This window comes from Carassius auratus, linkage group LG28B (assembly GCF_003368295.1).
Source record: "Carassius auratus strain Wakin linkage group LG28B, ASM336829v1, whole genome shotgun sequence".
NCBI classification, from domain to species: Eukaryota; Metazoa; Chordata; class Actinopteri; order Cypriniformes; family Cyprinidae; genus Carassius; species Carassius auratus.
The window spans coordinates 6,112,637-6,130,969 of NC_039293.1; the positions used below are offsets into that span (position 1 = coordinate 6,112,637).

The window sequence follows — 18,333 nt, forward strand, 5'->3', positions numbered from 1 at the left end:
TGTTCTCAGTGATTTTTACTCCTAAATCATATTTTAAGAGTAAACATTTAATCTCAAGAGTCTTTGGTCTTGAAAACAAACAAAGTTTTGAAACATTTCTCCTTGCTTTAAGGTTTTCTGAAGTACAGCAAAAGCTTGAAATGCTGTGAAAGATCAATGTTGACTAATTAACTTCATATTCATATATAGAGATCCAATCAGAGCGATGAAGAGATGAACTATTTAACTAGTTAAAGCCATTTAAAAAAATGCATCATTTTCAAGAAGCACATACTGCTAATTGAAAATGAACACGAAGCGCATCCTGACTGAGGTAAAGTGTGTAAAATGGAGGCAGTCAAGTGAATGTTGAACATGTGATCTGGTGTGGGAGGTTCAATAATCTCAGTCGGGACAGGAGCTGTGGTACTGTGAGTTTAATTCGTCATCGTCAATCTTCATCAGGTGACATTCAAGTAGCAAACATGTAGAGTACAAAATATCAACAAGGTGAACGAGAATGGTCTAATGCCACAAACTAAATCATAACCACTCAAAAAGAACCAGAATCCAACAAATGAGCAAATACGGCGCACAGGATGAGACTGGAGCTGAGGGAGGATGGCAGTGACGGCGTCTCCACAGGAAGCAGTTCAGTCTATTTGACCAGCGGTCTGGTCTTATCATCGTCTCCACACTGCTGCGCTTTATACTTCTTCACTTCTGCCATGTATGAAGTCCAGGCGTCTCCCTTCCCAGCCTCCACCTGCATCCACACACACACACACACACACACACACACATGAGAAGCACTGAACTGATCACAAGTGACAATAAAAGACATTTACAATGTCCTGACAGATCTCTCTTTCAAATAAATACTGCTCTCTTGAACTTTTTATTCATCAAAGAACCCTGAGAATTGAAATGCATCACTGATAATAATCAGATGTGTTTTTTTCAGCAGTTAATCAGTATATCAGAAGGATTTCTGAAGAGCATTACTGGAGCAGTGAGTGCTTCACAATAGAAAACAATTATATGCAAGAACATATGATTGAATTATTTGTATGAATGCATAATCGGAAACTGACTTCAGAAAAGTTTCGATGGCTTTTGCTTTCCATCTTTTTTCCTGTGTAATTCGTAATAAAGCAGTTAATGGCTGAAGTGTTAAGAATTTTATTCATAAATAAATAAAAAGTCAAAACTTCACTTAAACATGATTTTTTTTGTCCGTGTAAAATCTGTCCATCTTTATATTTCAATGTTTATGCATAATATGCTGCTATTTTTATTTCTTGCTTTTAGTCATAAAACTTGGTCAAATGATTTCAGTGTGTGCCTCAGTACTTCACTTAATAATCTAGCACATCTGCACAATGCCGTGTATAACAGTCTCTTCTGATAGTCATTATTTAGGAGATTTAAATCTCAGTCCCTCAATTTAAGTTGGAGGCCCCTGATGTGTGTATGTAGATGAATCGACGGTGTGTATCTCCACACAGCGTCATAATGAGTTATTGACGGTTATTGTGCTGCTGGGTGTGTGTCTCTCACCTCGGAGTCGGGCTTCTGTTTCTTGGCCACCATCCCGGTCTTGAGGGCGAGTCTCGCGCCTCCTCTCCGCTTGCCCACCTGAGACAGACAGGACACACTGACAGCGTTACACGGGCTTCAGAAGCGACAGTGACCCGAATCTACTCACTGACACCCCTCTTTCTCTCTGTATGTGTGTGTGTGTGACCGCTGCTGCTCTTACAAAGCTCGCGCTCAGCGGCTTCCTGTCCGGCGGCGCGGCGGAGCTCCTCGTCTTGTCCTCCTCTTCCTCTCCCTCTCTTTCTCTCTTCCTCCTCTCCTCCTCCTCAATCTTCTTCTTGAACAGCTCCATGAAGCTGCCGTCGTTGGCGAAGGCGTTGGCCGCTCTGGGCGCCCCGTGCGCCGGGCTGCTGCCGCCGGACTCCCCGCTGCTGCTGCTGGAGGACTGCTGAGGAGGAGGAGGATGGTGATGATGAAGATGGCGGTGAGGTTTGTCGGATTTATGCTGCTTTTTCTCCATCGTTTTACCGTTCGGTGAAATAATACATAAAGCCTTTACTCTCACTCCTGCGGTGTTTTGATTTCTGCGAGGATTTGCCGTTTAATGAAGAGTTAAATGTATTTGTTTTAAACGCGTAATAAAGGTGAAAACGAAAGAATAATACGCTAGTTTGCGTTGTTACGGGATCGTAAAGTGTCGCGACGAAAACAAAAACACCGTCGGCGACACAAAGAGAGCGCGCGATTATCGAGCCGCGGGTCCGTGTGTGTTTATGATCGCGGAGCGGCCGGATTGTGCGGTGAATCGGCAGGTTTTCGGTGTTTTATCCCGATGTTTTTAGCACAGGTTTGTTGTGCTTTAGCATCGCTCCGCCATACTGCACTTCCTCTGCAGTCAGCGCCGAGCCTCGACCCCGTGAGAGACGCGCCACCGCCGCCTGCAGGCCGGAGGAAGAACCGCAGCGCGGCGCCGCGCACTATCACAGTTATTGACATGAACCTGTTTTTATACAGTCTATGATATGAACGCGCTTTAGAGGCTTTTAGTCTTTAATTCACTGCGTTACTTGCCGCTGACTCATAATTATTTACGAAATTCAGTAGCAATTTCGAAGTGAAAATTACTTATAACAACCTTTTTTATTGTGAAATTATTTCACGTATTTCATAGCTTTAATGTCCATGAAAACATGTTTTTAAAAAAATCACAGAAGAAACACAATGGTTATTTAATCCAAAAAGTATTTAATCTAGTTAATAGATTAAATGACTTGTTCAGGGAAAAAAGTTAAAAGTGTAATTACATTAGAATAATTAAAAATATTTAATAAAATAAATACAATCTGATTTGAATAAAAATACATGTAGATAAAATTAAAATGATCTGATACAGTACTATTAATGATAAAATTAGGTTAGACTATCTCATCTTATTGAATTTAATTAAATAAAATAATTGAAAATGATTAAAATATATATATTTTTTTAAATATATAATTTAGATTAAAATTATTCAATGAAACAGTTCAGTGATATAAATGATAAAATAAGATCATCTCATTTAGCTGAATTGCATTAAAATACTTTTTTTTTTTTTTATTAAAACTAATAAACAATTTGATTTCAATAAAACGTTGGGGAATAAAAGTAATATAAAGTGCTTTCAATAACACATCTAACAGTACCATAGTAAGAATATAATTCAACATAATAGTAACTAATTTCCAAATTATATTTTACACATTTAGTGTATACATCTTTCACAGTGATGCAGTCTTTTACACGTTAGCAATCCTGCATGATCATTATATTTTGAATCATTAAACAGTCATTAGTATTTTTATAACTTAATTTTCCAGCAAATATTTCAAAACATTGAGTCACGGAATATACATCTAACAATAAATGAACGTAATTATTTGACTGCTAATTTATCAGACTTATTCAGTATTTCAAGAACTGATTTGTGGATCAGGTTTTTTATCGATCATTTCTGACTGGCGTCTCATCATTTATTGCACATAACACAAAAGCACACACACAGACTCAGCTCTGATATTTTGTACCTAGAACCTCTTTTATTGTAGTGCAAAGAGAAGAACAGTGAGAGACTAAAGTGATTCATTTCCGTACAGACCCCATCAGTCCAGACTCAGAGCGAACGAAGAAAACACGGTGAGAAACACACAAACAACTCATAAACACAGCACTGTGACAAACTCTGGAGAGTGAAGAACGAACGAAGCTCAGCGTCCGGACCGATGAGGACAAGAACACAGTGTTCACAGTCAGTAGTGTTTCTGCCTCAATAAATACCAGCGACAGACTTTGGTGACATTACATCAAAAAAAAAAAAAGGTCAAGCAGCATCCGGTGGAAACTTCCATGATTAGTGTCGTTAAAACACAGCAGCTCTCTGGAAAACTCATTATAAAAGCACTTGATTTGTTCGTGGCATTACGGGCTTCCAGCATTCAGCAGATGATCGACGGATGGCAGAAGGCACCGGGGGTGTAAAGTGCGCTCACATGCACCCTAACCCTGATCAACACCCAAATCTACAGTAAAAAGACATCATTAAAAGAAGAAAAGGTTGATCTACTTCATTAAACGCAGTGGTTTCTGAAGCTAATTAACACTACACTAAAACTCAACTGACGTTCACATCAACTAAAAAAAACCAGCAAACTTAATCTAAAAGACAATGATAAAAGACAGCAGGCCGATGACAGACAGACGGATAGAGGAGGTGTGAGCGGTCTATCTGGGCTGCAGGCGGGACAGGCCTCTGCGGGCTTGTGTCCACTGTCTCTGCTGGGCCAGGAAGGACTGAGCCGGAGCAGAACCGGGTCCTGATCTCTCTCCGGCCACCTTCTGATGAAGAGCCATCCCCTGAGACACACAGAGACAGAGATCAACTCCAGTACACTACTGAACCACCTCAACTCGACCCGCAGCGTGACCAGGTGCATGGAAAAAAGGTTTTTTTTTTTTTTCAAAATTCTCTTTTTTTTTTTTTCAAGTTTTATTTATTTTTTTATTTTCTGGATTCCATTTTAATGGTTGAATACAATCTTTAGTGATCAAAAAGCGTGTCCAATTAATAATGAGATGTAATTACAGTTTATTAAATGCTTCACAAACATTCCATTTTTAGAGCCCTATGAAATGTGTTCTGTTCTACCCCAAATTCTTTTTTTTTCCTTTTTTTTAAAGTGGAATTCAATTTAAAAAAAAAAAAAAATCTAATCTAATCTAATCATACTTATTTATACCGAATTTCCTTACAATTTTTTCTAAGTTTAACAAACTAATCTTATGGAAATGTTTCTTCCCCCTGAATTCATTGCTTTTCATTTTCATGTTTCTGGAATCGGTCCTAAATGTTCATTAATTAAAAAGCATGTCTAAATCAAGTGAATTTAGAAAAATTTATCATTTAAATTAATTGCTTTTACCAAAATAGAGCCCTGTGAAATGCTTTATTTTTCAGTAATTTTGTGTCGTCTTGTTTTAAAGTTTTTCATGGATTTAGTACAACTAAATATTTTTATGAAAAAAAAAAATGGTGTTAATCAAATGAAAGCATAAAAATTATTTACCGTATTTTCTGGACTATAAGTCGCACTTTTTTTCATAGTTTGGCTGGTCCTGCAACTTATGGTCAGGTGCGACTTAAAATTAATTTGACATGAACCAAGAGAAATGAACTAAGAGAAAAGAACCAAGTTAAAACATTACCGTCTCCAGCCGCCAGAGGGCGCTCTATGCTGCTCAGTTCTCCTGTAGTCTACACTGAACACATAGAGTGCCCTCTCGTGGCTGGAGAGGGTAATGTTTTCTCTTGGTTCTTGGTTCTAAATAAATGCAACTTATAGTCCAGTGCGATTTATGTTTTTTTTCCTCATCATGACGTATTTTTGGACTGATGCGACTTATACTCAGGTGCGACTTATAGTCCGAAAAATACGGTATATATTTTTTTACTTACAAAAATGGTGTTAATCAAACGAAAGCATAAAAACCATTTAGTTAATCTTTTAAAATGTATTCAAATTAAAATGTTAAAAATTTATTTTCTTTTTGGAAAACAAAAAACTATTGAAATCAAACCTAGGAAGAAGAAAAAAAAAATCCTTAAAAATCCATTTTCAGTAACTTATGTTTACTACTTTCTAAAATCATGCCACAGATCGATATAAAACACAATAATAACAATATCAAAGCTCTGCTAGTATTCTTTGTGCTCTGAAGGGTTTCCTCCAGCATGTGGTTCCTCACCATGTTGTACCAGGCTGAGATGATGAGCTTCTCCTCCTGGTCGTGTCTGGAGCGCGTCCTCTCGAAATCATGCTACACACACAGAGACGAGCGTGAGATCATCATCACATTAACAGCAGTCTGTCTCTCTGTGTGTGTGTGTGTGTGTGTGTGTGTCTGACCTCCAGGTGCTGGATCTTCCTGTCCTTCTCCGTCAGCTGGTTCTTCAGCACCTGAACCTCAGCAGGAGGAGCGCTGGACTTCTGCTTGGGGTCCAGGGTCTTTATGACCTGAAACACACACACACACACACACACACACACCTGGCGATCAGGGAGACACGAGCAGGACTCTTCTCTCACTACACGGCACTATCTGTCTGAAGTCTGTACTGACGGTGCGAGCCTTCTCCACGTATCTCTTGTATCGCTCCTCCATCCGTCTCATGTCTTCATCCTTCTTCTTCAGGATCTCCTGCAGCTCGACGATCTTCTTCGACACTGACACACACACACAGATTTTAAATATTTACAGATTTTATTCATAAATCTTAATCATCACAGCAATCTTTGGTACTTCATCTGATGAGTAGCTTGCAGTTTGATGAACTAGCTTCAGAGTAGCTCGTTGTGTGTCTGTGAGCTAAATCAATAAAGGTGTCATCAGAATGACCTTTGACCTGCGGCTGGTCGTGTGTGGACTCACTGTTACTGTCCGCATGCGGCTCCAGATCATCAATCACCTCCCGCTTCCTCTGCAGGTCAGAATGAGCCTCGTGCAGCTTCTCTCTGATCACACACACACACACACACACACACACAGTTAACACAACATGTGATGACGACGCAGGCTCAGAGAGGACAGACAGAGACACACACTCACAGATGCTCCTCCAGCTTCTTCTTCAACAGAGACGACTGTCAGGGAAGAGAAACAGAGCAGTGAGACGCTGACCGATCACACACCATCACTGATGATCACAGCACATTAACAAGCAGTGTCCAATCAGAAAGCAGACGGGCCGGGGGCGGTACTTACAATGACCTGAGGCGGCAGACGATTGGTCGATTAGGAGAGGTGGGTGGATAAAAACAGACGAGCAGGCGTTAATTTCAGCACCGCAAACAAAACAGTTACAGATCTCACACATCAACCAACCAGAGAGAGACACTGTGTGGTTTAACATCAGATCACATGATCAGGTCAGTCATATTAAATCAATCAATCAGATGGAAATCACTCAGCCGCTGCTGTCTGAGGAGATACGCCTCCCAATCCACTTCATGGGGATCATTTTTCATTGTTAATGCTACAAATTTTAAACAATACTTCCATTTGACTTATGATATTATTGATTAATATTATTCAGCTGCGCCCGCACTGACTTCATCTTCTCATGTCAAATCATTTACGAGGTGAAGCAAGTTATTACTCTCAGAAGAAAAGATAAAGATTAATCATTTTTAGACTGATGTCTTTCATCAATACATCAGCAGTAAGAGCAGAGATGATTTGGTCTTAGAGACTGAACGGAGAGATTTGAGCTCAGACACAATCATGACGTGAGGAATCAGTTTTCAGTGAGTGTGTGTGTGTGTGTGTGTGTTACTGACGTCCTCGGTCTTGCTGTCCTGCTCCTGTAAAGCTCTCTGCAGCTCCTCCACCTGAGCGCTCAGCTCGGAGATCTGCTGCTGACTCAACCTGACACACACACACACACACAGAGAGAGAGAGAGAGTGTCACACTCCATACACTGATGTACCTGACACACACACACACACACACACACACACGTCTCACACACACACAGACCGGTTCTGCGTCTCGAGTGTGTTCTGGCTGCGCTGTGAATCCTCCAGCTGCGTCTGAAGCTCCTCCAGTCTGTGTCTGTATGACTCCTCCTGAACACACAGCGTCTTGTTCTCCTGCTGCAGACGCACAACCGTGTCCCTGACACACACACACACACACACACACACACACACAGAAAACACATTCACATGTTAGACTCATCTCATCTACACAAACAGGTACCAATGATCACGTGACCCTGAAGACTGGAGTAATGATGCTGGAATAACACATTCACAACGTTTGACCGCTAGTGTGTGTGATTAGTATTCAGTATTGAAACTTCTCAAATGTTTTACTAGTAAAGTCCAGAAACACTACAACTAAAGCTACTACTAAATATAATCAGCACCCACACTGACTATCAGATTAGTTCATGTAAATTATCAAACTTATTTTAATGCCAAGCTACCATTACTCATTAATTTAGTGAACTTAATAACAAACACTGAAAGATGCATAACACATAAACAACCTTTTTTTAATACAAATACAACAAACAAAATTTCAAAGTGGGTAGTTAATAATGTAAATGCTCAAGCGATGGATTAAGACTAGTGCTCACCTGAGCTCTGTGGGCATGATCTCTGCTGCCAGGCTGCCGACCGCTCCTGATTCAGTGCTCAGAGAATCTACAGACACACAGGGAGAGAGCTGATTGGCTGAGTGTGTGAGAGAGGGCGGGGCTTATGTTACAGACACACAGGGAGAGAGCTGATTGGCTGAGTGTGTGAGAGAGGGCGGGGCTTATGTCTCTGTAGATGCAGGGTGTGTGACCTGTTAAGCACTGCTGCTGGACCTGAGCACATCTCAGCTCTTCAGTCGTCTCTCTCAGTGCGTCACGCTCACATATCAGCTTCTGCAGCGCACACACACACACACACAGGGTCATTAATGCTCAGTCACAGAGACCCTCTGCTCTGATGTGAGGGATCAGTCTGGTACCTCTCTCTCCTTCAGAAGCGTCTCATATTTGTCGCTGAGGTTCTTGTACTCAAACTGCCATTTCTCAGCTTTCATGGCCTCGTCCGAGTGTTTGGCGCTCATCTCATGAGCCTGAGGAACACAAACAACCATCAGTCATTCATCTGGACTAAAGTGTTCCTTCTTTGTGATCTTTTTGGTAATGAGAGTTTCTGGGATCTTGATTCAGTGTCTAGTTCTCTAGTGATACACTAGTGTCAGCTCGTGTGTTGACGGGAGCAGTGTAAGCAGCACTTCTTCACCTGTCTCTTGTAGGTGTCGAGCTGCGAGCGGATGGCGTTCGCTCGGCGCTGCTCCTCCTCCAGCTCACAGGTGCGCTGCATGTAGACGTGGTTCCTCTCCTCCAGCAGACGCACCTGTCTGCGCAGGTCGCCCAGGTCCTCCAGCTTGCGCTTGTAGGTCTCCACCATGGCCTCCAGTCGACTCACGCGGTCAGACGAGTGCCTGCAGCAGGAAACAGCAGTGATGAACACAGAGAGCGTGTCACACAGCAGGCAGCGAGGCGTCTGGCGTCTCGGACCTGAGGATGTCCATCTCGTCTTTGAGGGACTGGGCCTCCTGAGCGAGGCTGGTGAGCTCCTCGTTCCTCAGCTGCAGGTCCGTCACCTCTCGCTCCAGAGCATCTGCTCGCACACGCAGGTCATCTCGACTGCTCTCCAGCCTGAAACACATCAGACGCTTCAGAACAAGACGCTTCTGCATCTGAACTCAATATTAACATAACAGTGCAGATATATAATACTACTTCTTGTTATATGACATATACAGAATTTAAGTAAAAATGATTAATCATATTAATTTTATTTTTAATATTAATAATAACATTTAAATGATTATATATTTTCAAATAATGATAAGTAATATTCAATTTATAAACAATGAAGAAATTACATAAAATAACATAATATTATTGATAAAATACTACATAAATACTATACGATAATATTACAATTATTTATATAATATTATAAAGTTAAACATTTTGTATTTGTATGAATGGATATAGCCAGAATTAAATAAATAAATTACACAATTAATTACAATACATTTTTTTCAATACAATATAATATTATATATTATTACTAATTTAAATCACATAAATATAAATATTATATTGAAATATTTTATTTATAAAAGTAATGATTTAGGTACAAAATCATTATATTGATCTAATCTTTATTTATTATAAATTTACATAACTACAATATTACAAATAATAATCATGTAATTTTTTATTTGTATGAATGGAAAACCAAAAGCTAATTATTATGACTATAAAATATATAGTACAAAAATTATATTAATATTATGACATGGTAATAATAAAAACAAAACATTTTTGAATGTTTATTAGTATATAAATATTAGTTTATTTTGTTTGTTTTTTTTAAACACTTTTCACTGTCCAGAACACAGAGCCTCAGTGTGATTAAAGCCTGAGCGAGCAGGCCCTGTGGTGGAGCTGCGCGAGGGGCCTCCCACCTGTAGCTCTCCTCCTGCAGCTGCTCCATCTGACTCTGCAGCAGCAGCAGCTTCTTGTTGGTGATGGTGGAGGAGACGTCGGGCGTCTCGCAGTGATTGAGACGCTCCCGCAGTGACTGAAGCTCCACCTGCAGCGAGGACTTCTCCTCCATCAGAACAGACACCTGAATCACACACAAACATCTCTTATTACTCGAGCCAGCCTCGCTGCTTTCATCTCCAGCGTTCAGTTCAGCGCTCACCTGCTGCTGCAGCTCTCGGCAGCGGTGCGTGTAGTCTCTATTGTCCGTCTCTTCACTCAGAAAATAATACTTCCTGGACTGAGGAGCAACAGGACGAGAAAAGGTGAGATAACACAGAAAGCCCAAACCCATCGGATCCTAAACCCCACACACTCACCTGACTGTCGAAATCCCCGTACGTCTCTGGAGTTCCTGCCTCCACGGGCTCTTTGGTGAGCAGCTGAGACACAAACACAGAGAAAGCTTCATTAGATCAACAGCACAGCGGTCACATGCTCAGTCTGCTGCTCTTTACAGATCTACACACGGCATTCTGGGAGAACAGAGACACGCTTTCACACACATCAGTGGAGAGATCGTCTTCCTCATCGTTTGAATGGAGGAAGTTACAGAGAAATAAACATTTGAATAAAGCCCAAAACTACTTCACATTCACTTCCTCCATGGGCACTTCTTATGTATTTTGGAGCATGTGTGCAAATAAAAAAATATTCTCAGAAGGTCCTCGAAAACGCTACAAAATTCAGTTTTATGAAATGTAATGTCATATGTCTAATGTTTTTTTTTTTTTTTTTGTCTCTTCTGCTCATCAAGGCTGTATTTATTTGATCACAAATACAGAAAAGTAATATTGTGGAATATCATTACAAATTCTAATACTGGTTTCCTATTTTACATATAATTATATATTTAATATATAACTTTAAAATATAATTTATTTCTGTGATTAAAGCTGTATTTTCAGCATCATTCCTCCAGTCTTCATGTTTCTTTGATTCATTAAAGGAATCAACAGTTAAAAACTGTACAGCATATAGATTTAAGTTTTTGTTTACATTACATTTATTATGTTTATATAAATACACACACATGCATGTTTATATATTTAATATATTATATAATAATAATAATAAATTTTATTTCTGAAGCACTTTTCTTAGACTCTTAGACTTTTTAAAGTGTATATATATAAAAAAAGATTTTAAATTGCAATAATATTTCAAATTATATAATTTTTTCTCTATTTTTGATCAAATAAGACTAAATGTGGTTCATAAAATAAAAACTATGCTAAAGTTATTCAGCAGTATTTGTGTTTCCTGTCTCTCACTTCAGGTCACACAGCGCAGACGAAGGTGACATCACTTCCTCAAGCCCCACTCATGGCATTAATTAGAAGACGACTACAAACAAAGTTAAGTCTGACACAGAGAAAGGGACTGATGTGTGTATTTCTAACATGTTTGGTTGGTATAATAAATGTTGTAAATTTAAATCAGAGCATTTTCTGTGTCTGGAATAAGTAACAAGTATATAATAAGATAACCTTGATGAAATGGGTTTGGCTTAAAATTTTGGTTTCGTCTATACTACTTGCTACTTATATTGACTGGTTAAATAGAATTGCATTATTAAAAAGAGACTAAAATACAATTATTTTTGACAAAAAAATAGACTAATATGGATAATTCTGACTAAAATAAGACTAAAATGCTTAGACTTTTAGTTGACTGAAACTTGACTGACTAAACGGAGTATGAACATGACTAAAACTAAAATGATAGTGTCACACAAAGACTAGACCAAAACTAAAATAAAAACAGGCCAAAATAACAGACATTTTAAAATAAGAGTCATTTTGGGCTTGTTTATATGTCCAGCATTATGCATAACGTTTTTTTTCTCATGGTTATTAAAAGGTATTTTGGTTACAAAATAAAATCTGGCATTTAATATAATTGTAACTTATATATAAACAAAGAATGTAGTTTAAAGCTAAAAATTGTAAAAACCCAGTACAGATTTTCCATTCTGCATGCAAATTTCTCCTTTCATCCCTTTGAGGAAAATATTATTTATTTATTTATATATATATATATATATATATATATATATATATATATATATATATATATATATATATATATATATATATATATATATATATATATATATATATATATATATATATATATATATATATATATATATATATTCCTAATTTTTCAACTTCGCAGCACAAGTGCTTCTTCTGAAATGAGTGTGAAATGGAGGTGTGTTTTGCACCTCTTGTATAGCCGCCATCACCACATGCTGCACTGATTCCTCCAGAGTCATGATCTGCTGGATGTGCTCTGAGACAGAAAACAAAATCATAAAGTTATGACATTTAGGCCGATGCTTAATTAACAGACTCCACCCAAAAACTACTGTTACAGATAAATTATTCTCAAGTCACTTTAAAATACATACACCTAATGAAGTCATGCTTTTACACTGAACCAGGACAGAGTTAGAATGATTTAAATTATGAATTATATTTTATTAAAATATTTAAAATAAATTATTCACACTGTATATTGTACAATATTTTATAATCTAATTTATTATTGTATATTTAATGATATAGGCGTATTTCATTGGTATATCACAATTTCATTTATTATGATAAATTAATAATGCTTCACTGAATAATTGTAATTTATATTGTACTGAAGACTTTAACAGGCAGAAAGCTTCACACGTGTTTCTCATTACTTGTAAACAACATCAGATTACAGAATGTTTCGGACCATGACTGATCATGTGACCCAGGGCTTGTGATCTCCTGTGTACCTTGTTTCTGATCGCAGCTGACGGCGCAGCCCAGAACCAGCTGAAGCAGACGACCCAGTTCAGTCACGTCCCCCATCTCACCGATCAAACACACGTCAGGAACGTGCTCGTCAGACACCTGCTGACTCAACACCTGACACACACACACATACAATACGCTACTAGCTTACACTGCAACAGAGAACACAAATGTATACATATACACACAAATATACGCACGTCTGTGTATGTATTCATAAACGTGTACAATGCGTCCGTGTTTACTTCGCATCACTGATATACTACTAAATAGTTTGGATTCGATTTTATTTTCTCCGTTCAATTTTAGTGTTTTAATATAATGTGTTTGTCGTTAATATTTGTAAAATGTATCTATATAGTATTTATTAATTCATTTGTATTTATGCTTTATTTTATATAGTTTATGTTCTTGATTATTTATGATGTACTACTACAGTTCTAAAATTTTTAACTATTTCATTTTTGTATTTTGCCTTTTCACTTTCATTTTAAGTAAATTTGTTGTGCATTTTCTGTTAGCAATTTCTATTAGTTTATTTAATGTCTTTATAGCATTTATTAGTTTTATTCATTTTGTGGCACAAATCCAAAAATACTACTGGTCTTAATGTGTATCAGTCGCTCCTCTCTTCTTTCTCTGTTAATGTCTTCACTGCTCAAAGGACATACTACCAAAACAAAATTAACAAATCATCTAACTCTCACATGCTTTTTAAAACATTTATCTCACTTCTTTGTCCTCCTCCTCCCCCTCCTGCTTCATCTCTAATAGCTGACGACTTTGCCACATTTATACTATGCCACATTAATAAAATGAAAAATATCAGTGCACAGTTTTCCACACCACAATCCGTCAAGCTCATATCACCAGCAAACTTACATTCATTTACATCCTTCTCTTCACTCTCTGAGGCAGAAGTGTCAAAACTCATCCTTTCTAATCACCCTACAACTTGCCTGCTTGATCCTATTCCATCTCATCTCCTTCAAGCCTTTTCTCCTGGAGTTGACCTGCACTCTGCACACTGGTGTTTTTCCCTCATCATTTAGACAGGCTCGTATAACTCCACTACTTAAGAAATCCAACCTCAACCCATCTCTTTTAGAGAACTACAGACAGGTTTCCCTTCTTCCTTTCATTGCAAAAACACTTGAACGAGCTGTGTTCAACCAAGTCTCTACATTTCTCACAAACAACAACCTCCCTGACAGTAACCAATCTGGCTTCAGAAGAGGATATTCAACTAAGACGGCCTTATTCTCAGTTGTTGAAGCTCTAAGACTGGCAAGAGCAGAATCCAAATCTTCAGTACTTATTCTGCTGTCCGCTGCTTTTGACACGGTTAACCACCAGATCCTCCTATCAACGCTACTGGCAAAAGGCATCTCAGGAACCACACTTCAATGGTTTGAGTCTTACCTATCCGATAGGTCCTTCAAAGTATCTTGGAGAGGTCTAACATCTAACTACTGGGGTGCCTCAGGGCTCAGTTCTTGGACCACTTCTCTTCTCTGTCTACATGGCATTATTAGGTTCTGTCATTCAGAAACATGGCTTTTCATACACCTGCTATGCTGATGACACTCAACTCTACCTCTCAACAGTAGCTACTCACATCTCAGCTTGTCTAACAGACATTTCTTGTTGGATGACAGACCATCACCTTCAACTCAACCGCGGCAGCATGATACATTTTTAATGAGCCAAAAAGAATACACGTCACACCTCTGTTTATCAGTTTGCACTTGCTACCAATAGCTGCTCACATAAAATTCAAGGCATTGATGTTTGCCTACAAAACCACCACTGGCTCTACAACACTTTACCTAAATTCATTACTTCAGACTTATGTGCCCTCTAGAAACTTGCGTTCTGCAAGTGAACGTTGCTTGATTGTGCCATCCCAAAGAATCACAAAGTCACTTTACGGACTTTTAAATTAAATGTTTCCTCCTGGTCCCCTCCTTTTCTATTCTATTGGTTTTCTTTTTATGTGAAGTGACATTCAGCCAAGTATGGTGACCCATACTCAGAATTTGTGCTCTGCATTTAACCCATCCGAAATGCACACACACAGAGCAGTGAACACAAACACACACACTGTGAGCACACACCCGGAGCAGTGGGCAGCCATTAATGCTGCGGCGCCCGGGGAGCAGTGGGGGGTTCAGTGCCTTGCTCAAGGGCACCTAAGTCGTGGTATTGAAGGTGGAGAGAGAACTGTACATGCACTCCCCCCACCCACAATTCCGTCCGGCCCGAGACTAGAACCCACAACCCTTTGATTGGGAGTCCAACCCTCTAACCATTAGGCCACGACTTCCCCCAATATAATATAATATAATATGTATTATATTATATTATATTATTTAAAAGTCCTTGCTACATGTTCTGCATTTAACCTAACTAAGACTTGTTATAGCACTTGCATATAATTGCTGTTTTGTTGTGTTTGATTGCTTCCACTGTTCTCATTTGTAAGTAGCTTTGGATAAAAGCGTCTGCTAAATGACTAAATGCGAATGTAATTTATGTGGGTTTTTAAAAAAAAAGTGGTATTCATTTATTTGTTTATGAAGTTTTAGTTCAATATTCAAAGTAAAATAAATTTGAGAAATGTTGCCTTGCCATTATTTTTCATTTTTTTCTATTTTATTTACATGGTTAATTATTTATTGTAGTATTTAAATTTAAAATCCCAAAAATTAGAAACAATAAAAATATCTAAATATTTAATGGAAACATTTTATACTATATTTACTGTATAAAAGGACATATTTTATCCTTAACTTGTTATTCAAGTATGGTTCAAAGGTACAAAGGAAAACAGCTTTTGATAGACTTCAAATCACACAAAAACATAACTTACATCATGATAATACTCCATCATGCTCTGAAGGATCTTCTTGAGGTTGCTGACCTGTCAGAGCAAATGTGTTTACTCAGACCCATGAACATCCTGTATACTGTACAGAAAACATCTTTATTAGAAAGAAATCGAATAAAACTAAAGTACCTTCAGCCTCCAGTTTGTGCCGCCATCCTCTTTTATCCTGCTGAGCCACGTCTCATTAAACCAGGACGAATCTCTGACAGAAACAGAACAGAAATGCTCAGAGCTAACACAACTGATCATGCATCATGAAGGAAAAGGTCTGTCAGTGGTCTCCAGGGTCAGTGAATGAGAAGTATTCATAATCAGCTGTCATTTTTTACATGCATGTGTGCTTGTGGCTTAACAGGGATTCAGACATTCAGTGCATCTGTCAGATCAGCTTTCACATGAATAGTTGACGTTCCTTCATAAACATTGTAGAAAGTACCACTCACATTTTATTGAGCACATGTGCGATGGCCACACCACTGGTCAGTTCATGTTTGCTCGTGCATGACGGCACCTGAAATGACTGCAGCTGAAACACAGAAGGAGACAGAGAATTAGACAAATACAGACATGAAAGGTGTATACAAAAACAGTTTAAAACTTGTGTTGTTTAGCGTCCAAGACACCTTTTAGAAAAATAAATAAATAATAAAAATAAGATTCAAACAAATAAATTAAAGACAACGATAGTAAAAACAAACTTTCATACCTACTTTGATATATTCGACAAAGTAATATCTATATACGGAGTAATTGTTAGGAAAAACAAAGACGGTCAATGGAGAATCATAATTTATCTATTATTTTGGTACATATATAGCAGTAGGTCTCAAAAGTGAGATCAAAAACAATAAGTTTACTTTTTCGGGCATTTTTGTTGTTTTATTCGAGGAGGGTATATTGATTTAATCGGAGGTTGTGTTGTTTTGAACTCTTATAATCAGTCTAAACTCATTTCAGGACCTTTGGTCAGTTACATAATGAGTTTAGCACACCAAACACACAAATACAGAGCTGTATAAAGCACCAATAAACTCGCCTGACTGATATACGAGCGAATGATAAACAGAAAACGGCGATTAATTCATTAAAATCATAAACTGGGTGAAATGTGAGATTCCACCTGCTGCTAACAGGCTAGCGCGCTAAACACAAACAGACGACAACTGCTTCATTCTCAGTCAATACAGACGGACACTCTTTAAATATCAGTTGTATTGAAGGGAACGGGTTTGTATCTTACCCAGATGAATAAAGAGTCACTCAGCTGGTGTTTATTGAGGCTCATGGTGACGGTTTGAGCTGCTACACACACTAGCAGCGCAGCTAAATGCGCGCACACGAACTGAACTGACGCGTCACCGACGCACTTGTCTTCGCCGCGAGAACTTTAGTAGCCATAGCAACACAGCGACGCGCTCGCGGCATATTTAAATTAAATATACGTTAATAATCAACGTATTTAAATCACATTTAAATATGTAATTTACAAAAATATTAGTTTACCCAAAAGTTACAATTCCGTCATTTACTCACAAGTTTCAAACCTGTATAAAATCCTTTCTTCTGTTGAACACAAAATAAGATATTCTGAAGAATGTTGATGACCAAACAGGTTCCCGGTAACCTTTGACTTACATTTGTGTTTTTTTCCATAATATGGAAGTCAAAGGACTTATTATTATCTTTAAGCTACATATTATCATTATGCTACATTTCCAAAATACATATTACATTTTGTTGCAATTAAGTTCATAAGGTCTGTATACAGCGGTTTATAAATGTAGAGAATTGGTTAAAATGACAAAATAAATAAATAAATGCAAAAAAAAAAAAAAAAAAAAAAAGGCGATTAATTCATAAAAATATAAAAAAAAGTAAACCAGTGTGACGCAGATCTGTTGTGTGATCACTAGATGGCAGAATCCAACAGTCAATGTCAACAGTGTTACGTTTTTTTTTTTTGTCATTATTATTATTATTATTGAGCAGAACCAATATAAAACAGTAAACAAGAATGTACATAAAACAATTGATTAATTAATCAAAAAATGTTTATTCGTGAAAAATAAGAAAGTCTTCTTTGCTTTTTTTATTATTTTATTATTATGATTATTAGTGATCAGTGTACAAAAATAATACCCCATCAATATAAAAATGTTAGACAAGAATAACAAAAATAAATAAATAAAATAAAGAAGAAAAAGCGGGGTGTTTAATACACTACAAACTTGGTACTTAAACTTGGACTTATACATCAATAAATATTATTTGCTTTTTTATTGAAAATGTTCCCAAAAGTGGTGCTGTAATCCTAAGTCTTTTAAAGAAAATGAATTAAATATGACGTGGATCTTGACCATTTCTTCTGAGGTATGTGAAATTTTCCCAAAATAATAGAAAGTTGTAGGCTGCAAGTAAAGGAAAATGATTATTATTACTTTCATTGGAATAATAGCTTCATAAATATATA

The 18,333-nt window shown here is 37.7% G+C and overlaps 2 protein-coding genes and 1 pseudogene across 3 annotated transcripts; 1 reads left to right on the forward strand and 2 right to left on the reverse strand.

The window, feature by feature from the left end:
• The window catches only part of LOC113067858 (cysteine protease ATG4D-like), a 591,286-nt pseudogene that overhangs the window by 444,915 nt on the left and 128,038 nt on the right, over positions 1-18,333 (forward strand).
• LOC113067866 (telomerase RNA component interacting RNase-like) lies at positions 402-2,434 on the reverse strand. Its single transcript, XM_026240363.1, has 3 exons — positions 1,742-2,434; positions 1,540-1,617; positions 402-745 (listed from the first exon to the last, which is right to left on the reverse strand). The coding sequence occupies exons 1-3, from the start codon at positions 2,036-2,038 to the stop codon at positions 638-640; spliced, it is 483 nt and encodes a 160-aa protein (XP_026096148.1). The 5' UTR covers positions 2,039-2,434; the 3' UTR covers positions 402-637.
• On the reverse strand, positions 3,572-17,247 carry LOC113067854 (protein Hook homolog 2). Of its 2 annotated transcripts, XM_026240346.1 has the most exons (23): positions 17,104-17,247; positions 16,307-16,389; positions 15,993-16,065; positions 15,846-15,896; positions 12,955-13,087; positions 12,406-12,473; positions 10,496-10,558; positions 10,339-10,416; positions 10,097-10,260; positions 9,135-9,275; positions 8,857-9,058; positions 8,576-8,686; positions 8,408-8,489; positions 8,196-8,262; positions 7,592-7,729; positions 7,392-7,479; positions 6,817-6,822; positions 6,661-6,695; positions 6,484-6,566; positions 6,175-6,278; positions 5,961-6,068; positions 5,800-5,871; positions 3,572-4,410 (listed from the first exon to the last, which is right to left on the reverse strand). In XM_026240346.1, the coding sequence occupies exons 1-23, from the start codon at positions 17,146-17,148 to the stop codon at positions 4,279-4,281; spliced, it is 2,127 nt and encodes a 708-aa protein (XP_026096131.1). In that variant the 5' UTR covers positions 17,149-17,247; the 3' UTR covers positions 3,572-4,278. The 2 variants fall into 2 exon arrangements, with proteins under 2 accessions (XP_026096131.1, XP_026096132.1); XM_026240347.1 differs by lacking the exon at positions 6,817-6,822.

Excerpts from the sequence above, each read along its gene's own strand:
- LOC113067854 (XM_026240346.1), bottom strand. The coding sequence starts at position 17,148 with ATGAGCCTCAATAAACACCAGCTGAGTGACTCTTTATTCATCTGG. Across the intron at positions 8,687-8,856 it reads TCGACACCTACAAGAGACAG|GCTCATGAGATGAGCGCCAA; the intron begins GTGAAGAAGTGC and ends TGTGTTCCTCAG. Across the intron at positions 8,490-8,575 it reads CGCTTCTGAAGGAGAGAGAG|AAGCTGATATGTGAGCGTGA; the intron begins GTACCAGACTGA and ends TGTGCGCTGCAG.
- LOC113067866 (XM_026240363.1), bottom strand. The coding sequence starts at position 2,038 with ATGGAGAAAAAGCAGCATAAATCCGACAAACCTCACCGCCATCTTCAT. Across the intron at positions 1,618-1,741 it reads AGCCGCTGAGCGCGAGCTTT|GTGGGCAAGCGGAGAGGAGG; the intron begins GTAAGAGCAGCA and ends TGTCTGTCTCAG. Across the intron at positions 746-1,539 it reads AACAGAAGCCCGACTCCGAG|GTGGAGGCTGGGAAGGGAGA; the intron begins GTGAGAGACACA and ends GTGTGGATGCAG.